This window comes from Parasteatoda tepidariorum, chromosome X1, assembly GCF_043381705.1.
Source record: "Parasteatoda tepidariorum isolate YZ-2023 chromosome X1, CAS_Ptep_4.0, whole genome shotgun sequence".
In the NCBI taxonomy this organism is placed as follows: domain Eukaryota; kingdom Metazoa; phylum Arthropoda; class Arachnida; order Araneae; family Theridiidae; genus Parasteatoda; species Parasteatoda tepidariorum.
The window spans coordinates 5,894,653-5,911,306 of record NC_092214.1 but is presented as its reverse complement, the minus strand read 5'-3'; the positions used below and the strand labels follow the sequence as shown (position 1 = coordinate 5,911,306).

Here is a 16,654-nt window from a genome sequence, read left to right as displayed (position 1 = left end):
GTCACGTTTAGATATTGTTTATGTTTCGGTTTCTTGCTGTATTTTGAAATTTTTGATTTTGTTAAAAATTTTATTCGGATCCTTAAAGGTTTCATATTTAATGTTAAAAACAAGCAAGCGATAATTTTGTGTTGTTATGTTACATGCATTTTCAATGCCTTTGCTGTCTTTATGTCTTTTCTTTTTCCTTAATAAATAAAGTAAGTTTTCTTAAAATGTTTTCCGTATTTTAAATTATATAGTTTCCATTATTTTATTAAAAAACGCAATCAGGTGATAATTTAATATAGAAAATTTTTAGTACAGTTTTCGACTTAAAAAGTAGCATTACTCTGTGAGTTTTGGACTCCAGTTTCATTAATTGATTGAGAGCATGTAACAATTAGTTTCAGATTGTAATTAGGTAGAAAATGAAAAACCCAAAATCTGTCTTTCTTTTACATAGGTTTTAATTTAGAAAAAGTTTCATTAGAACTTCAATATTTTTTGAAATATATTTAAATCTTCTCCATCCATATTTAAAATAATTCATTCTCAGCTTTAAATAATAAATCAGTAGTTTGACCTAGAGTCCGACTATTAACCTAGTGCCTGGCGCAGCATAGCCATTTCTGGCTCTTGTGCCAATAAAATCCAACTAACTAACTAACTAACCATCCCTGTAATTTTTTAAAAATTAACCTATAGATATTAAATATATGTGCCAATTGTAAGTTTTTTTTAACTACAGAAAGAAGCATTCAGATTACAAAAGGATAAAATTATGTTGTTTATTTTTATCTCTACTGCGTGCTTGAAAAGGTTATTCTTACTGTTGGTAAATAAATATTAAGATCTTTTATGGTCTGAAATAATTAAAGACTATCTAAATGAATTAAGATTTATTCCATGCTGTATAGTAAATTACACTTTTGCAAAAAAATAAAAAATTTTAATATTTGCTTCTGTTTCACAATGATGAGTTAATTTGCAGTGAAATTTTGATTCACTGCAACAATTTTCGTTGCTAATTAAGACAAATTTATGCATCTAAATGGCACTTATTGATTATGATAAAATATTTTTTTCAATTCTTTCATCTTGCTAAAAATTTTCACACTATGAAATAGCACTCAGTGGCATGGAAGCAATTTTAAAAAAAAAAGACGATTTCTTCATTGAAAAAAGACTATTCCTAAACTGCGGGAATATGATATGCAGTATGTGGGCTTATGATCTAATGATCGAGTCTTACACATTTTAGGATTTAACCTTAACTGTTTAAAGAGTAATCTCAAGTATGCTAATTAATTAGTACCTAGATGATATTTTACGTTACAAAATCAATCTCAACTTACTTTCCTTGAATAAATTTATCCTTCTGTCGACGGATTTGGATTTCTGATCACCAAAATATAGGTAGCAGCAATTTGAAAATTATGCCCTCAATAGATTGGCCAATAGAGGGATCCAAAGTTTAGATCTGCTAATGCTAATTTCACTTTTTGCGTATTTGGCCATATCTCAAGAAATTTTAAAATGATTTGAAACATTTTTGCACGCAACTATAAGATTTGTTTATCCAAAGATAGCAGGAAAATAGTGGATATTAAAAAAATTTGAAGAAAAAAAACTATTGCAAACAAAAGTTATTCTCTTTGGCTTGTACTTTGTTAGATTTTTCAAAAGAATTCTTTTATTAAAAATTTTATAATCATTTAGTAATAGTTTACTTAGTTTAGAAATTAAAATTTTTTGTTTTTGTTTATAAATTCTATTTAATATTGATTTGTCTTTAAAAACAAACAATTGAAACAACTTCAATTTGTAATCAAAATTTGTATTAGTTTATTTTTAGTATTCACTATATTTAAATCACATTAATTTTTCAGAATGAGTGTGGGTTCTCAGATTTTGGATGGACATTTACAAACAGATGTTTTGGAAGGCACATCTAATCCTTATCAGTAAGATTAATAGTTTAGTTTTTGAAATTAAACCAATAAAATTCGAGTAAAAAAAATTCATTGTAGTACATGTTTTTAAATACAGTCAAAACCCGTTATAGTGAACATGGTTTATAGTGAACTCCCAGATAAAATGAATGAAATGTTTGCTCCCTTGCCTTGCTATACACATATAATATTATTTATTGTGGATATAGTGAACTGAAAGAAGAGTGGAAATTGGATATTATGAAATTTTTCTGTCTTTGACTGATTTTTTCCCCTTCATTTTCTGGTATTTTTGAAATTTCTACATAAAATACATATACCGATTTTTAAAACCATCTATTGAGTGGATTGTAGCCATAAGCATTTTTTCTTGTTTGCTACTTCTTTCTCAGTTTCCCATNTTATAAACATACACCAAATTTAAATTTGACTTTATCCTACACCCTCCTTAAGTAAATATTTAATTTTATTTAAAACATAATTATTTTAATTTTTATGAAAAAGGGGGATAGACTAATAAAATGTACGTTCTCTAAGGGGGGGAGTAAGACCTTATGTACGGTAATGTACGAAAGGGGGGGAGGGGTTTAAAATTTCTCCATTTTTGTGTACGTACTTTTTGAACGGCCTCTAAGCATTTTTTCTTGTTTGCTACTTCTTTCTCAGTTTACCATACCTAAATTTTTTGTACGTAAGATGAAGAATAATAAAAAATAAAAGTTAACACATTTTTTGTTACTACATATTGTTTTTTTAATCATCTTTGTATTTCTTTCTATTGGTCATTTATTTAAATAATGTGTAATAAAAGAGAGCAGTTTGGAAAAATAAGTTAAAATTGTTTGCAGTACAGATATAGTGAACTCCTAGTTGTAGTGAACAGAAATTTTGGTCCCTTGAAGGTTCACTATAGTGGGGTTTGACTGTAGTATGAAATGCTTAATATAAGTAAAAAATAGAATTTCTTTTCTTCTAAAAATTTTAAGCTGTTTTGTTGGTACGGTCTGAAGAGCTTTTGACTGCCACTGCTTAGGTTGGAGCTCCATTCAACTTATTAAGGGCTGGATTTCTGATCAGATTGCACATTCTTGCGTTCCTGTTTTAATGGTTTGAAATCCACTGTAATGTAATGTCTCGGTGCTTTCAGAGCCAGAAAAGTCCACTTATAGTTGAGAGTATGTTGTATAGCCCAAGTGATAATTACCACCGATTGTGATCTGATCTAGATAAATAGTAGTTCAGTTTTTAAAATGAAAGTTAATAAAATTTGAGTAAACAATAAAGCACAGTGAACATGCATCAGTATTGTTTTTAGACCATCATTAAGAATAAATCTAATTTTTTGCAAATAACCCATTAGTGTAACTTAAGTGCAATGTTAAAAACCAAACTAAACTTAAATCTTTAAAATGTCTTATAAATGGGAACTAACAATGAGCAGAAAATTATCAAAGAGTATCAGCAACTAAATAAGTTAGCTATACAAAAATTATGAAATTTTTCTCCTCATAACCCTCCTTTAAAGTTCGATTAAACAAAATCAAGTAGTTCTAATAATTTTCATAAAAATAACTCTTCGTGTCATTTTATATTACTCCAATTTTTAGTGACTTATATGTTAAATCAATTAAAAAACTCAGTGTTAGAGACATACTACAATATGTTATGTCTGCAATAGTTAGTTTTTAATTTTTAAAAAAAATTTACATTTCTAAGAGCTTATAGAAATTAGAGTAAGTGTAAATGGCAACAAGAGTTATTTTAATGAAAAATATTAGAACAGTTTGATTTCTTTTAACTGAGTTACATGCATGTAAAGTCCACAAATCTGATATTTCTAAATGGCAAAATTTCCCAGTAGTTTAAGTGCATTTTGATACATTTTATTCTGAAATTCATTTATAGTTAATTATAAAACTAATATGAATTTACCACATTCTAAGGTTGTGTCTGGGATTATAGATGTCCAGATGTTCATTATTACATAATTCCTTCTTTTTAAAGCCAAATATAATTTAATATGAAATGAAGTATGAAATATAAAATATTTTAGATCCTACACTTGAAAATTACCCCGTAAGCATAATATTTTTTGATAGAATTTAATTAAATTAAGTTCATATTTTAATGAAAGTGTGAAGAACTTATTTTGAAAATTATTTTAAAGATTTAGAGTTAGTATTTTAATTGAATGTAGTAAATGAATTCTACAAAGCTTTTATATATATTTGCATTTCACATTATATGTAACTTAACAATGTTTTCAACAAACAATGGTATAGTGTGCAATTAGAAGTCCCGGTTTGATCTTTTTATTTATTGATTCAGGATAATTATGATCAAATTATTTAATGTTGACAGTTTAGAATATAACTTTTATTCATTGATGAACATTTTTTGTGTCTTGCATAATTAGGGCATAATGAATTTACAGTTTTTAAAGCTGTTTGCTTAATCAGGTGTAACGTTTGTGTTTGTACCATTGTGAACATGTACCTATGTAAGTTCTTATTTGTCTTGTATGAATCTTGTGTAACCTTTATTATAGATTTATCAAATTTTAATTGTTCTTATTTTACACACTCTTTGGATTATTCTTTAAGTAGTTTTAAATTTTTTTTAAATGTATTTTTTATGAGCTATTAAGATATCATAATTTTTCAATTCAGTAAATTTTAAAATTATTAATTAATTTTCAAAATTTTGACTTCTTGTGGGTTTTAAAAAGAATAATCTTATGAGGTAAGATGTTGATATTTCTAACTTCTTTTGTTTAGAGCTGAATGGAATTCTTTTTTTTGCCGAAAATTTTACTTGCAACATCTAAAGTCTTTAGCTATAAAAGGGGATTTGAAAGCATGTCACTTTAGAAGCATTTGTTGGAAGGTAAACTCCAATTAGTGTTGATGTATTTAGTGATGCATTTTGTTTGATTTATAATTTTTTGAAATGCATAATATATTTTCATTTTCGTGTTTATTTTCTGATTTGTCAGTTATGCAAGAAATGGAATGTCTAAGCGTGTATCTAAATTATCCCTAAGGTGATGTTGTTCATAATTAAAATGTTATTAATTGTTATTATCACAAATTTATATATTTTATTATTATTATTACTCATATATTAAGCATTTAAAAATATAATCATAATTATAATTGTTATTTTATTTTTAAATTTGTATTTCTGAGATCAAGATTTAATCATAATGATACTTGTAAATGACATAATTTAATATTTGCTTCTATTATTGATTTCTTTCCTTTTTTTCCTTCTGAAACATTACTGATTTGTGTTTTTTGAATATAATTTCACTAAGTTTTGAAAGCAAAAATGTTAACAATTATTTTACTCTCTGAATTATGAATTATTTTGCTGAAATTTTGAAAAAAAATTCGTTTCTAATTCTTTTTGGTTTTCTAGTCTTTTTACAACTTATAGTGATTTAATTTACTTATTTGATTCTATCATTAACTTTACACCTGAGATATTTTAGTATAAAAAAGAGAATATAGTGATGTCATACTTTCCAAAAGTGTCATAATCTCTATTCCATATGTCTATAATTGATGTCACACTTTTTTCAATATTTTTGATCCCCTTTCTGTCAGCTTTGTCACAAACTGTCAGCTTTGATGGTATCCTCTACCTCCTTGTCATGCTATACTACACAAACATATATTTTAAGTTTATAAACAAAACACTTTGTAATAGATCAAAGTTAAAAATTTAGTTTTAAACTTCTAACTATGTGTTTTAATGATATTGAGCATAGGAATTAAAATACTTCATCTATTTCTTTTTTAATGTTTTTGTTTTAATACGCGTGTTGTCTCAATTAATAATTAATGACTATGAATAATAACTATAGATGATAACTACGAATAACAACTATGAATAGCAACTATGACTTATAACTATGAATAGTAATTAATAAGTGTGTTGTCCCTATGGATTTTTCCATTAATACATACTAAGGTATTACCCATTAAATTTAATCATTAATTGTACTCTTCTGATTGTTATGCACTTAGAAAGTTGTATTTTGATAGTTGTACTCATTCTCTCAAATTTTAACTATTTGCTAAATCATTAGAGGGATAAATATTTGTAAAGAAAAATGTTATATATGGTTAATATTTTTTATTTTAAGATATTTTTAAAATGCTTGCCAGAGGATAAACAATTGTGGATAGATACTATTAAGTCTCAACGACAACAGTATGAGGAAATATTGGATAAGGTGAGGAAATACTCATTTCATTATTTATTTAATTTAGTTTATGTAGTATAATCAATATTTGAAACAGAAGATATCGGCAAATTTTTGTTTCTTCTTTTTTTTTTTATTGATTTTTTGATAATAAGTTTACAAGGACTTATACTTTTTCAGATATTTGGTTTTTCTGGATTTAAAAAAAATTATGCAAAACTGAAGTATTAACTTTCTTAAATTCAAGTATCTGTAGATACAATTGAAATTTGCATAAAATATTTGTACTCAGTAGTTTTTGAATTTTTTGACATTTTATATAGCTTATTTGTCATTCTGTATATTTAAAAATTTACAAATATTCATTGAACAAGTTAAATATATAACTTAGTAATATACTAAAATTTGCTTTATTTTGTCCTTGGCTCTATTATTCAGTCTTTCTTTGCACTAGCAGACATAATTTGTTTTTGAAGGTGAACTTATGAGCCTTTTATCTGTTACGAACATTAATTTCTCCCTATTCAGTTTACTCTTATATTTTTTAGTATGCCACTAATCCAAGGATCATTGATAGCATGGATATTAATGTGAACAATCCATTATCACAAGCTCAGCAAGTAAGAAAGATTAATATTTGAAGTTAAGATTTATAATTTATTTTATCTCTTTTACTAGTATTACAATTGAAATTTTTGTGCTTTATTTTTATTTAAAAAACGTTTTCTTTATTTCAGTTTTTATAATATCTTTAATGTTCTCTTTTTTTCTGCATGCTTAGATCATAAATAGTTATTGTTTTCTCATTTATAGCTTTTTATTTGACACATATTTCTGTTTTATGTGTTTAACTTATAGGCTACACCTATCTGCATTTTTTCGCATCCATCGGGCCCTGTTTAGTTTTAAAAATTTGACAGCATTTTGTAATGTATTTATTGATTGTTATAAATTGTATTCCCTTCGCAAGAGGTAAAACATATTACACAGCATACTTGATTTGCTTTTCTATTAAACAGCAATTTGAAAACAGGACCTTTGAAGACATTCAGACGTTTTTTCTTATTATTTAGTACGGGAAGTTTGGCCTAAGTGAAAGTAACTGTGTAAACTAACTTCAAAAATGTATTATTTTTTTGTGTTAAAAGTATTCATATAGTTGAGTGAGTTCAAGTGAATGACAAGTGTGACAATGTTAAATAGATTATAAGCTTGTAAAATAGCATTGTTGCTTTTTTCATAATTGTTGATTTAGGTTCATTGAAATTCGTTCTGTATTGTTTCATAAAATTTTCCCTCTAAAATATTCTTTTAACTTTGTAATTTCATAGTGTAAGTAAAAATAGTTCATTCATTTTGAAAAAGCTATATTTTTTAAAGTATTACGCATAGACTCATGAAAGCTATGTGAAAAGAACCATAATCTCACCAAGTTTATTTATTCAATATGTGCCCCTTTGATGATGTGACTTACGTCCAAGCAAAAATTAAGCTCATTCCATACATTTTGTAGTATATTCTTGTCAATTGTCTGCACTGCAGCACTGATGCCTTCTTTTTGAGCTTGACCAAGGAATGCAGTAACAGGGGTATGTAAACAAGATCCTTATATCCCCACATGAAGAAGTCGCATTGCATTAAATTAGGGGATCTGGGGAGATTGGGGAACATTGCTAGGTCATTCTCGAAAATAGACCAAATCCAGCGATACCGAAGTTCATCGTTTAGGTAGTCTCGAACCAGGATGTAAAACCAGTGTCCTTGAATTGCCTATACCACAGCAAAAGGCCTTGTTTACATTGAATTTTTTCCATAGTCTCTTCTGAATACATGTTTAATAGCTGTAACAGAAGAACATCGGGCATATTCAGGTACACAAACACTTTTTTCTTTCTCCCCTTTAATTTTTGACAGGTGCTAATCTCATACTGCCACACCCCAATCGAACAGATATTGGGCTTGTACTGCCACCTGGAATATGCAGTTCTAACTTGGTGAATTTGTGGTTCTTTTCATATATCTTTTACGTGTGTACATGTCATGCTTTTGAAAATATAGCATTTTCAAAACCAATTCATCATTCATACTAACACTGTATTTTGCCATTTCACCCTATATGGAGTTTGAGTGTGTTTAATTAATTAAAAGTCATATTTATAGAGTTGTCCAATGCTAAAGGTTAAATTACATCACTTATCTACCATCAATCAGTTAATTGTTTAATATTGTGGTTGTTAATCACAACAAAGTGCTTACAACTTTTGGCTTTCAAGTAGAATGTTGTTAATGAGAAATTGTAATTCTGTTGGGAATTTCAATCAAATTTCAACGGACTATCAATAAGCAATTTTTATTTGATAAAATTGTTAACTCAACAAATAAGGGCAGAATAATTGCTGGTTGCTACTAGTAATTATTCAATCATTGGAACTGGGCCAGTAGAGAGGTAAGTAAATTTGCACCAGCTTAGGTATCTCTAGATATAGGATTTTTTTCAGATGAATATTCGCCATTGGTTTAGTTATTTTCAGTTTATACCTAATTATCTATCAAATTCTGTTCTTTTCAATATTACAAATGAATAATTATTTGTTGTATTTTTATATTAAAATTTATTTCTGTTTTCATGTATTTTGTTTTTATTTTTTACCACTAATTTTTTAAAAATGCAATCGTTACCTTTTTTTAAAAATTTAAATCTTTGATTGAACATACTACAATGGGAAGTGAGTATGTATGTATGCATTTTCATGAAAAAAATAAGACAGATCTCCTTTAAAGATGCTTGTTCCTATAAAATTCATTATCTGTGAAGAACATGTTTTTAATGAGAAATTAAATTATTGTTATTTTAATACAGAGGGGCAGAGGAATTTGTGTTTCATCTTACTATAAATTTAATATTGAACTTAATTTTTTAATCATATTTAGAACTGACTATTAAATATTAAATCTTGTTAAGTAATTGAACTTTCTAGTGCCTAAACCAGTCTCAAATATTTTTCAAGGCAGATGCTGGGAAATTTAAGAAATAAGATATTTTAGGAAAAAAAGTGTTAAGATTAGAAAAATGTTATGTAAGTTTTAGATTACTCTTTGTGCTTACCATGAAAGAACTATATCTTCCTGAAGCCAAGTGTCTCAATATATTGGACAACATTGATGTAATTTTAATCACTAAAATAATGTTTTAAGATTGGTTTTTCTGTTTGTACACCATTTACAAAGCAAATATTTATGTAAAAATATAATATGTTTTACCCTGATTGGTTGAAATTTTTATTTACTGTAAAAAATCATAAGAAAGGTAACAAAATTTGATTCAAGTAACCTTTTGAATAGCTTTATGACAAATATTTTATTATTTGAGTCTTGTGAGTTTTATTTCCTGACCAATGCACCCTAAGAATATCTTGCAATATGTCGTAAGTTCTAAAAATCAAAATTTATAATTTTTATATTGTAATTACAAAAATTTTAATTAAATTTTTCTTATCCCATTTATGAGTTTATTTTTTTCTAAGTACGTACTTCTGCCAATATTTTAAGCTTGGGTGTCAGGAGGATATAACAGAAAATAAATTCATTCTAGATTTTTTTTCCTTAGTTAAACAATAAATTTAAAGTTAGTATTAGCTTAATAAATAAGATAAAATAAAGTTAGGCACTTGAAAGGAAAGTAACTTGTAAGTTACAATGATGGATATTTTTATTGTTTTGAAAGAACCCTTGGATTCAATACTTTGAAGATACAGAGCTCAAAACAACTATCCAGCAAGATGTTGTTAGAACGTAAGCATTTCCATTTTTACCACTTTCTACACTTAGTGTTTTATTAAAATTTGTAATTGCTCCAAATTGTTGATATTTAGAAATTGTAGGTTTTGTCAACATTCATTCTAAATATATTATTTTAAAAATACTGTTGCTCTCTTCTATACAATACTAGCCAAATATTTTTATTTCTTTGATTTGTAATTATTAGAATTTACCAAGGTATAATTATTTCTCATAGAAATTCTTATTTTATTGTAACAAATAATATTTTTGCTTCTTTGTAAGAGCTTCACAATTCTAGATTGCATTAACACATACATTCTAATAGTTTTTTAAAATTGAATTGCAATTTTTTTTGATTTGTTTTGTTGTGTTTGATTATGTGAATTATTTATAAATATTTATTGGATGTAAATGAGTTAAAAAGAACTTATAAAGACATATTCACAAAATATTGTCTCTATGATAACTCTATAACATTTCTTATACTCAATTGTATTAAAAATTTTAGATATTAAATGTATACCTTCTATGAAACTCTAAACTATTAAAATTGTATACATCTTGTCAATACATAAAAACAGGGATGGATTGGGATATTGTGGAGGGCATAACTTTTATAGAGTGCTGTGTGATTAATTTATATGTACAGTAGAGAACCGATTATCCAGAACGATCGGGACCATTGCTATTCCGGACAACTGATTTTTCTAGGTTTCTGAATCACTACAAAAAGCTGTTTTTTTACTGTGAAACCTAACTAAAAAAAAGAATAAATTATTTAAAAATTTTAAAAAGAAGAAAAACGATAAAGTAATATACATAAGTTTAATATGATAAAAAGGAAAAAAATAATGAAATAAAGATATATTCAGGATTAATATAAAATGAACAAAAAAAGGTAAAATGGAAAAAAAAGTGGTGGATGGGCTACATCTTCCTCGTCGCTTTCTTCTACTTCGTCATTGTCTGTGTCAGGATTCAAAACTATCCATTCCATTTTTTACTTCAGTATTAACAAATGAAAATGGAAAAATCACGAGCATTTCTTTTCCCTCCTCTGTGCGAGAAAGACAACATTTAAATATAATTCTGGATGAAAAAAAAAAAAACAATCTTTTGAAAATTTCTAGAGAAAAGAAAAACACAATTTTTTACTTCATTCTTCTCAAATGAGAAGAGAAAAATTGCAAGTATTTCTTTTTTCTCCTCCTATGCGCTAGAAAGACATCGTTTTAATATAATTCTGGATGGAAGAAAAATCTTTAGAAACTTTCTGCAGAAAAGAAATTTAAAATTTTTTACTTCAAAGAAAAAAAATCTTTTTGCAAAAAACTCTTGAACGTTCTGCGACAATATTGTCGTGATTCTGGCACGCGATTACTATCTAGAAGATTTCAACTTGGGTTTCAACATTTTGCTAAAAAATTAATCGAAATCAGAAGGAAAAACATGTGTATCACTATCTTGTTCCTCATTAAGCTGAGCGATTTTATTTCTCCTCCACTCCAGCTAAACATAAATTGGCAAGCAGACACAGAAGCTGACATAATAAAAAGAATTTATGTTCTACCATGTTCTGCCCCCTCCTCACACCCCATTTGAAATGAATGAATTGAAAAACAGGTGCAGTTGCAATACTTGCCCTTGAGTCATTATTCCCTGTTCTATGTTTAAAGCATAGAGTTGGTTCAAAGGGGGAATAGCAGAAATGACAGATAATTTTTTAAAAAATAAGAAGAGTAGGAAATAACTGGAAAAAAGTAAGGGGTACAAGGATAATAGGAAAAATAGGAGTTCTGTAGTCCCTGTGGAAAGTACTTTAAGAGATTTCTAAGAATCAAAGAAGACAAATAAAATTTTGTTTTTAACTCTCCTGGACTAAGCAATCAACAGACATGATGACTCCTGTGAGAAGCTGGTAGTAATGACTCTCCCTACTTAAGGGCCAGATGATAAGAAAACAGGTGTTCAATGAGTCACTCTTTCTCACTGAGCTATGAGTGAAAAGAAGCAACTATGTAGGGGGTGAGGAAGGAAATAATTGATGATATTTAGTACAAGACTCTTACTTCTCTTGACAGTGTATAGGGAACTAATGATTATTTCTAAAATGATGGCAAAGTAAACATCTTTTAAAAAAGAAAGAAAGATCTTAAAATCTTATGAGGAAAAAAAAATTTATCGAATTTCGTTCAGGTTTTCCGTTTTTCTGATTTCTGGATAAGAGGTTCTGTACTGTATATATAAATCATGGATTAAAATTGAAATTATAACAAAAGAAGCAAAAACTTAAGACACTTAGGTAATATTTTAAAATATTACGAAACGCTAATCTGAAAATTTTTTTATAAATCCTTAGAAGAAAAAAAAAATTTTTTTAAATTTTTTTTTTTTTTAGAATGCAAGAATTGATTGTCTCAACAAACAAGCATATATTAAAAGACGTCTCATTTCTTAGCTGCTTTCACACAAACATTGTCACCTCTAATGGGTGTTCAGTATGTCTTTCTCAGTAGCTATCAAAACAAACACTTATAAATGCTTATAATCAACGAAGATGAAACTTGATAATTTTAAGTTTGGGGGACACCCTCTCTCATTTTATTTGAATTAGATGTATTGTTAATAAGTATTTATAAACAATATTCAATGGCATTATACTACAGACTTATGCAATTCACATGAAAAAAAGCTGTATTTTAATTTATCTATTCTTCTAATTATTCTTAGTTTGAATTATTAAATGCAACTTATAACAAATTGAATTAAAAACTACATAAGTTCAGAATAAAAAATAAAAATTCAAATTGAAAAGCTGAAATAGGAACTCAAAGAGAAAAATTTTAAATGTTAAATTGACTTTTTAAATTTTTTTCCAGTAGTAAATACTTTTAAAATTTTCCATCTGGTTGAATTTTATAATTTAAATAACATATACATTACTTATTTAATCTAACTAATGTTGAGTGTTTGACATTGTATTAATTTTTTTCTTAACCGTTTTTTAAGGAAATGCTTTGAATTAATTTTAAATTTACATTTAGATTTCCAGAAATTGATTTTTTTCATAAGAAAAATATTCAAGTAATGATGTCTAGTATACTATTTTCTTATGCCCGAGAATTCCCTCATGTATCTTATAAGCAGGTAAGGATCAAATTAAATAGCTTCATATTTATTAATTAAGCAAACTCTACCATTGTATATGAATTTGGTTTCAGGGAATGCATGAGATTCTTGCTCCAATTTTATTTGTCTTGAAGTATGATGTAGAAGGCTATTTGGAGTATTCAAAAGAAAATAAATTAGAGTAAGTTTCATACAGTTTTTGTTTTAAGTGTTCTGTTATTGCTAAAATAATAAAAAAATTACTTTTTTTGCAGCTTAGAGTTGCATATTATGCTGAATCAGAACTACATTGAACATGATGCTTAGTAAGTAATTTTATAATTTATTTGTAGAATCAATGTTTCTCAAATCTCACTTATTCACTTTTGTGACTAAATTTATTATTTTATTTCTAATAAATGTTAATTTCATTCATTCATATATATATATACAAGGAGTGATAAAATGAAAAGATACGAAACGACGTAAAAACGTAACAGTTAAATATTTGCATATTCCGCCATGGGAGAACGTAGCGAGGCATCTCGGAGATTGGAGTCTCTGACTGGGATCAGAGCATGCGCAGGAGAGAGCAGAGGCTCTTTTCAAAAACGCCGTCCAAATGATGTGGCAGTTCATATGAGGAACAGAAACTCAAGCACAGAAAAACCATTAACTTTCTATGTGTACTGTGAGACACTCCGACGCTTACGCAGGTCCATCAAGAACAAAAGACCGGGGCTCCTCACGGAGGATGTGGTTTTGCTCCATGATGACGCGCGTTTACTCGTCTCCAGAGTCACACCCACGGAACTGGCCAAGTTAAAGTGGGAGACGTTAAACCATCTGCCCTACAGTCCGGACATGTCGCCCTGCGATTTCCATGTGTTTGATCCACTGAAGAAACACCTGAAAGGGAAGCGCTTCAACTCGGACGACGTACTCAAGGACGCTGTGAAAGACTGGGTCTTGTCACGGCCACAGGAATTCTGGGAACAAGGAATCCTGCAGCTTGTTCATCNGTCCTGTATCCCGAATCATGACAAATTCATTATAAAGTCTGAGAATTAGATTTTTCTTTAATCAAAGTTTATATTATGCATGATATAAGATAAATGATACAATAGAGTCTCAATAATTTGAGGTGGACAGGATCGGGCGTAAAATTTAATAAACATTTAAATAAATGGAATAAATTTCAGTATTTAATCAATATTATATATTATATTTAAGGAAAATTTATTTACGCTAGAGGATCACGGTACATTTACTGCATTACACCAAGTCACAATATTCATTATATTACTGCATCAGGTTAATTGTACTTTAAAATAATTGTCTAATGTTTTTTGTTTAGAATCACTGTTCACATGTTTCAGTGTTTAACACAAAAATTTGTTTTTCAGCATTCAGTCATAGTAATCATCGCAAAACCAATCCCTCGAACTATCAAGACTCTACTGTAATTATAGTGATATTTCATAAAAAATAGCGATTTTAAAATTAAATCATATCAAAACAACTAGAGATTAATATAGAGAAAGGTGTGAATTTTATGATTATGCAATTACTGGTGTGAATTTCATGATTATGTAATTACTGGAAAGCCATTGTCAATAAAATCAATCAAAAGCAAAGTTTAAGCTTGTAAAAAATATTTCACAAAACATAGAAAAATTTAAAATAGCATTTGTTTTTACTGAAAGTGAATGCATGTGCTTGGCATAAATAAAAAATAGAAACTATGAAGGAAATAACTTACTAACTGTCAAACTTAAAAGTAATTGTGTAAATTACTTAGGAGATAGTAATTTTTATTTTAATGATATGAAAAAGTTGATTAAAATATATACTTGAATATATTTAAAAGTAAATTAAATTATAATACAAAAAAATAATAATTTTTTTAAGTGTAATTGATATGTATCTAGATATATATGTATATATATTTATTTAGATATGTACGTATGCATATATATATATATTTATATAGTTAATATATTATTAAAATGCATGCTTGGATATAATTCATCAAATATGGTTAGCTAATCATAAAACAAAATTTAAATTACAGGCGAAACCAAACTTAGCATTAAAAATTATGTAGATTAACTAAAAATGAAATCAATTTTGTTCCATCAATATCTAATGACAATTTTTTGTGTGATACATTTAAAAAAGGCATCTAAACAAAGTTTAAGCTGCTTTTTACAAAACATTGATGTTTTGAAAGACTAAGAGCTATATTATCCAGTGAAAATTTTATTTTGTTATGTCCCAATATATTTTTGACTGACTATAAAGGACTAAATGGTGAAATTTTATAACCAAACATTATGAAAACTTTTACATCAAAAATATAAGTAGACAATCAAAAGTTTCTGTATAACCTTTTTTTCTGGTTTCCTTTTATCCAAAATAATTTTTCAAAAATCAGAAAGACAAATGTAAAAAGGTAAAATAAGTGTACTTGAAATAATGTAGTCATAGTTAAGAAAACAAAAGAAGAAATTTAACTGGGAAGCCTTGGTGGCTAGTTTTATGATTAATGCCAGCTATGGTTAATTTAATAAGGGAATATTAATAAGAAGGGAATATGAATATTAATAACAATAATTTATTATTTATATTTAAAATGTAATAATATACAGTGATGTAATAGAGGAAACAGTACTAATAAGGAACCCCTGAAGAGCTATGGAACTTTTTATCATTTCGACAATAAGTGATAATTAGTATTATTTCAGCTTTTCTGTATTGTTTAATTGTTTATTCAGATCTTGGTTAACAAATGCTGTTAATTGTCCATGTTTCTGCAAAATATACAATCATGTTTAGCAACATTTTGCATGCTCTTTTCAAAGTGTGCAATTAAATGCTAAAAAAAACTGAAACTGGCAAAAAACATTTTCAAAGAAACATGAATTTGGTGCAAAGATTGTAAAAAAGGACTTTGCATCAAGCCTTGTACTTTTATTCATACTTTTATTCTAATAAATGTTTTTTTAATATTTTGAATATTTACATTAGTATTTATGTTTTACCTTTATATTTCATAAATTGAATCTTAATTCAATGAAGATTTATTTTCAAAATTTTTGGCTTTTAAGCAATTATTCTTTAGTTTTAATTTTCCAACTACCTTTTTTATGATCTAATTCTGTATTAAAAAAAATCTTTTTTTAGGAATGTTTTTTATTTTTTTTAACTATTAAATATATGTATATTTTAAATATGTAATAAAAGATACAAAGTTTTCGAACCTCTTTTGATAAAAAAGAAAAATTATGCAACTAGAAAGTAAATGATAAAATTGCTCTTGGCAAGGAAATTTTTATTCAAATTTGCTAAGTAAAATCATAAAGTTTTCAAAATTTTGGAAAGATGAGTTCAAACTCTAATTTTTCTTATATACTTGCACAATGGTAGGAGACCAAATGAGATATTAGTTGATTGAAATGCATTTTTCTGATTTTGTTTTGAGTTTTATCAAATCTAAGTTGGCAATGTTTCAGCAAGGTTCTCTTAATGATTATGGTAATTTATTAACTATCTTTTGCTTAACTAAAATACTATAGTCTGGTACAACCTGTTTATTCTATGATTCTTAATTTCTGGAAGA

At 27.2% G+C, this 16,654-nt stretch overlaps 1 protein-coding gene across 1 annotated transcript in view; it reads left to right on the top strand.

The window, feature by feature from the left end:
* The window catches only part of LOC107440088 (TBC1 domain family member 5), a 32,405-nt gene continuing 15,751 nt past the window's right edge, over window positions 1-16,654 (top strand). Inside the window, exons 1-9 of the mRNA XM_016052878.3 lie at window positions 1-200; window positions 1,872-1,946; window positions 4,712-4,820; window positions 6,085-6,174; window positions 6,693-6,764; window positions 9,869-9,936; window positions 12,969-13,071; window positions 13,146-13,234; window positions 13,308-13,358. Of these exons, the coding sequence (XP_015908364.1) occupies window positions 1,873-1,946; window positions 4,712-4,820; window positions 6,085-6,174; window positions 6,693-6,764; window positions 9,869-9,936; window positions 12,969-13,071; window positions 13,146-13,234; window positions 13,308-13,358 (656 nt within the window). The 5' untranslated portion in view covers window positions 1-200; window position 1,872. The remainder of the gene's footprint in view (window positions 201-1,871; window positions 1,947-4,711; window positions 4,821-6,084; window positions 6,175-6,692; window positions 6,765-9,868; window positions 9,937-12,968; window positions 13,072-13,145; window positions 13,235-13,307; window positions 13,359-16,654) is intronic.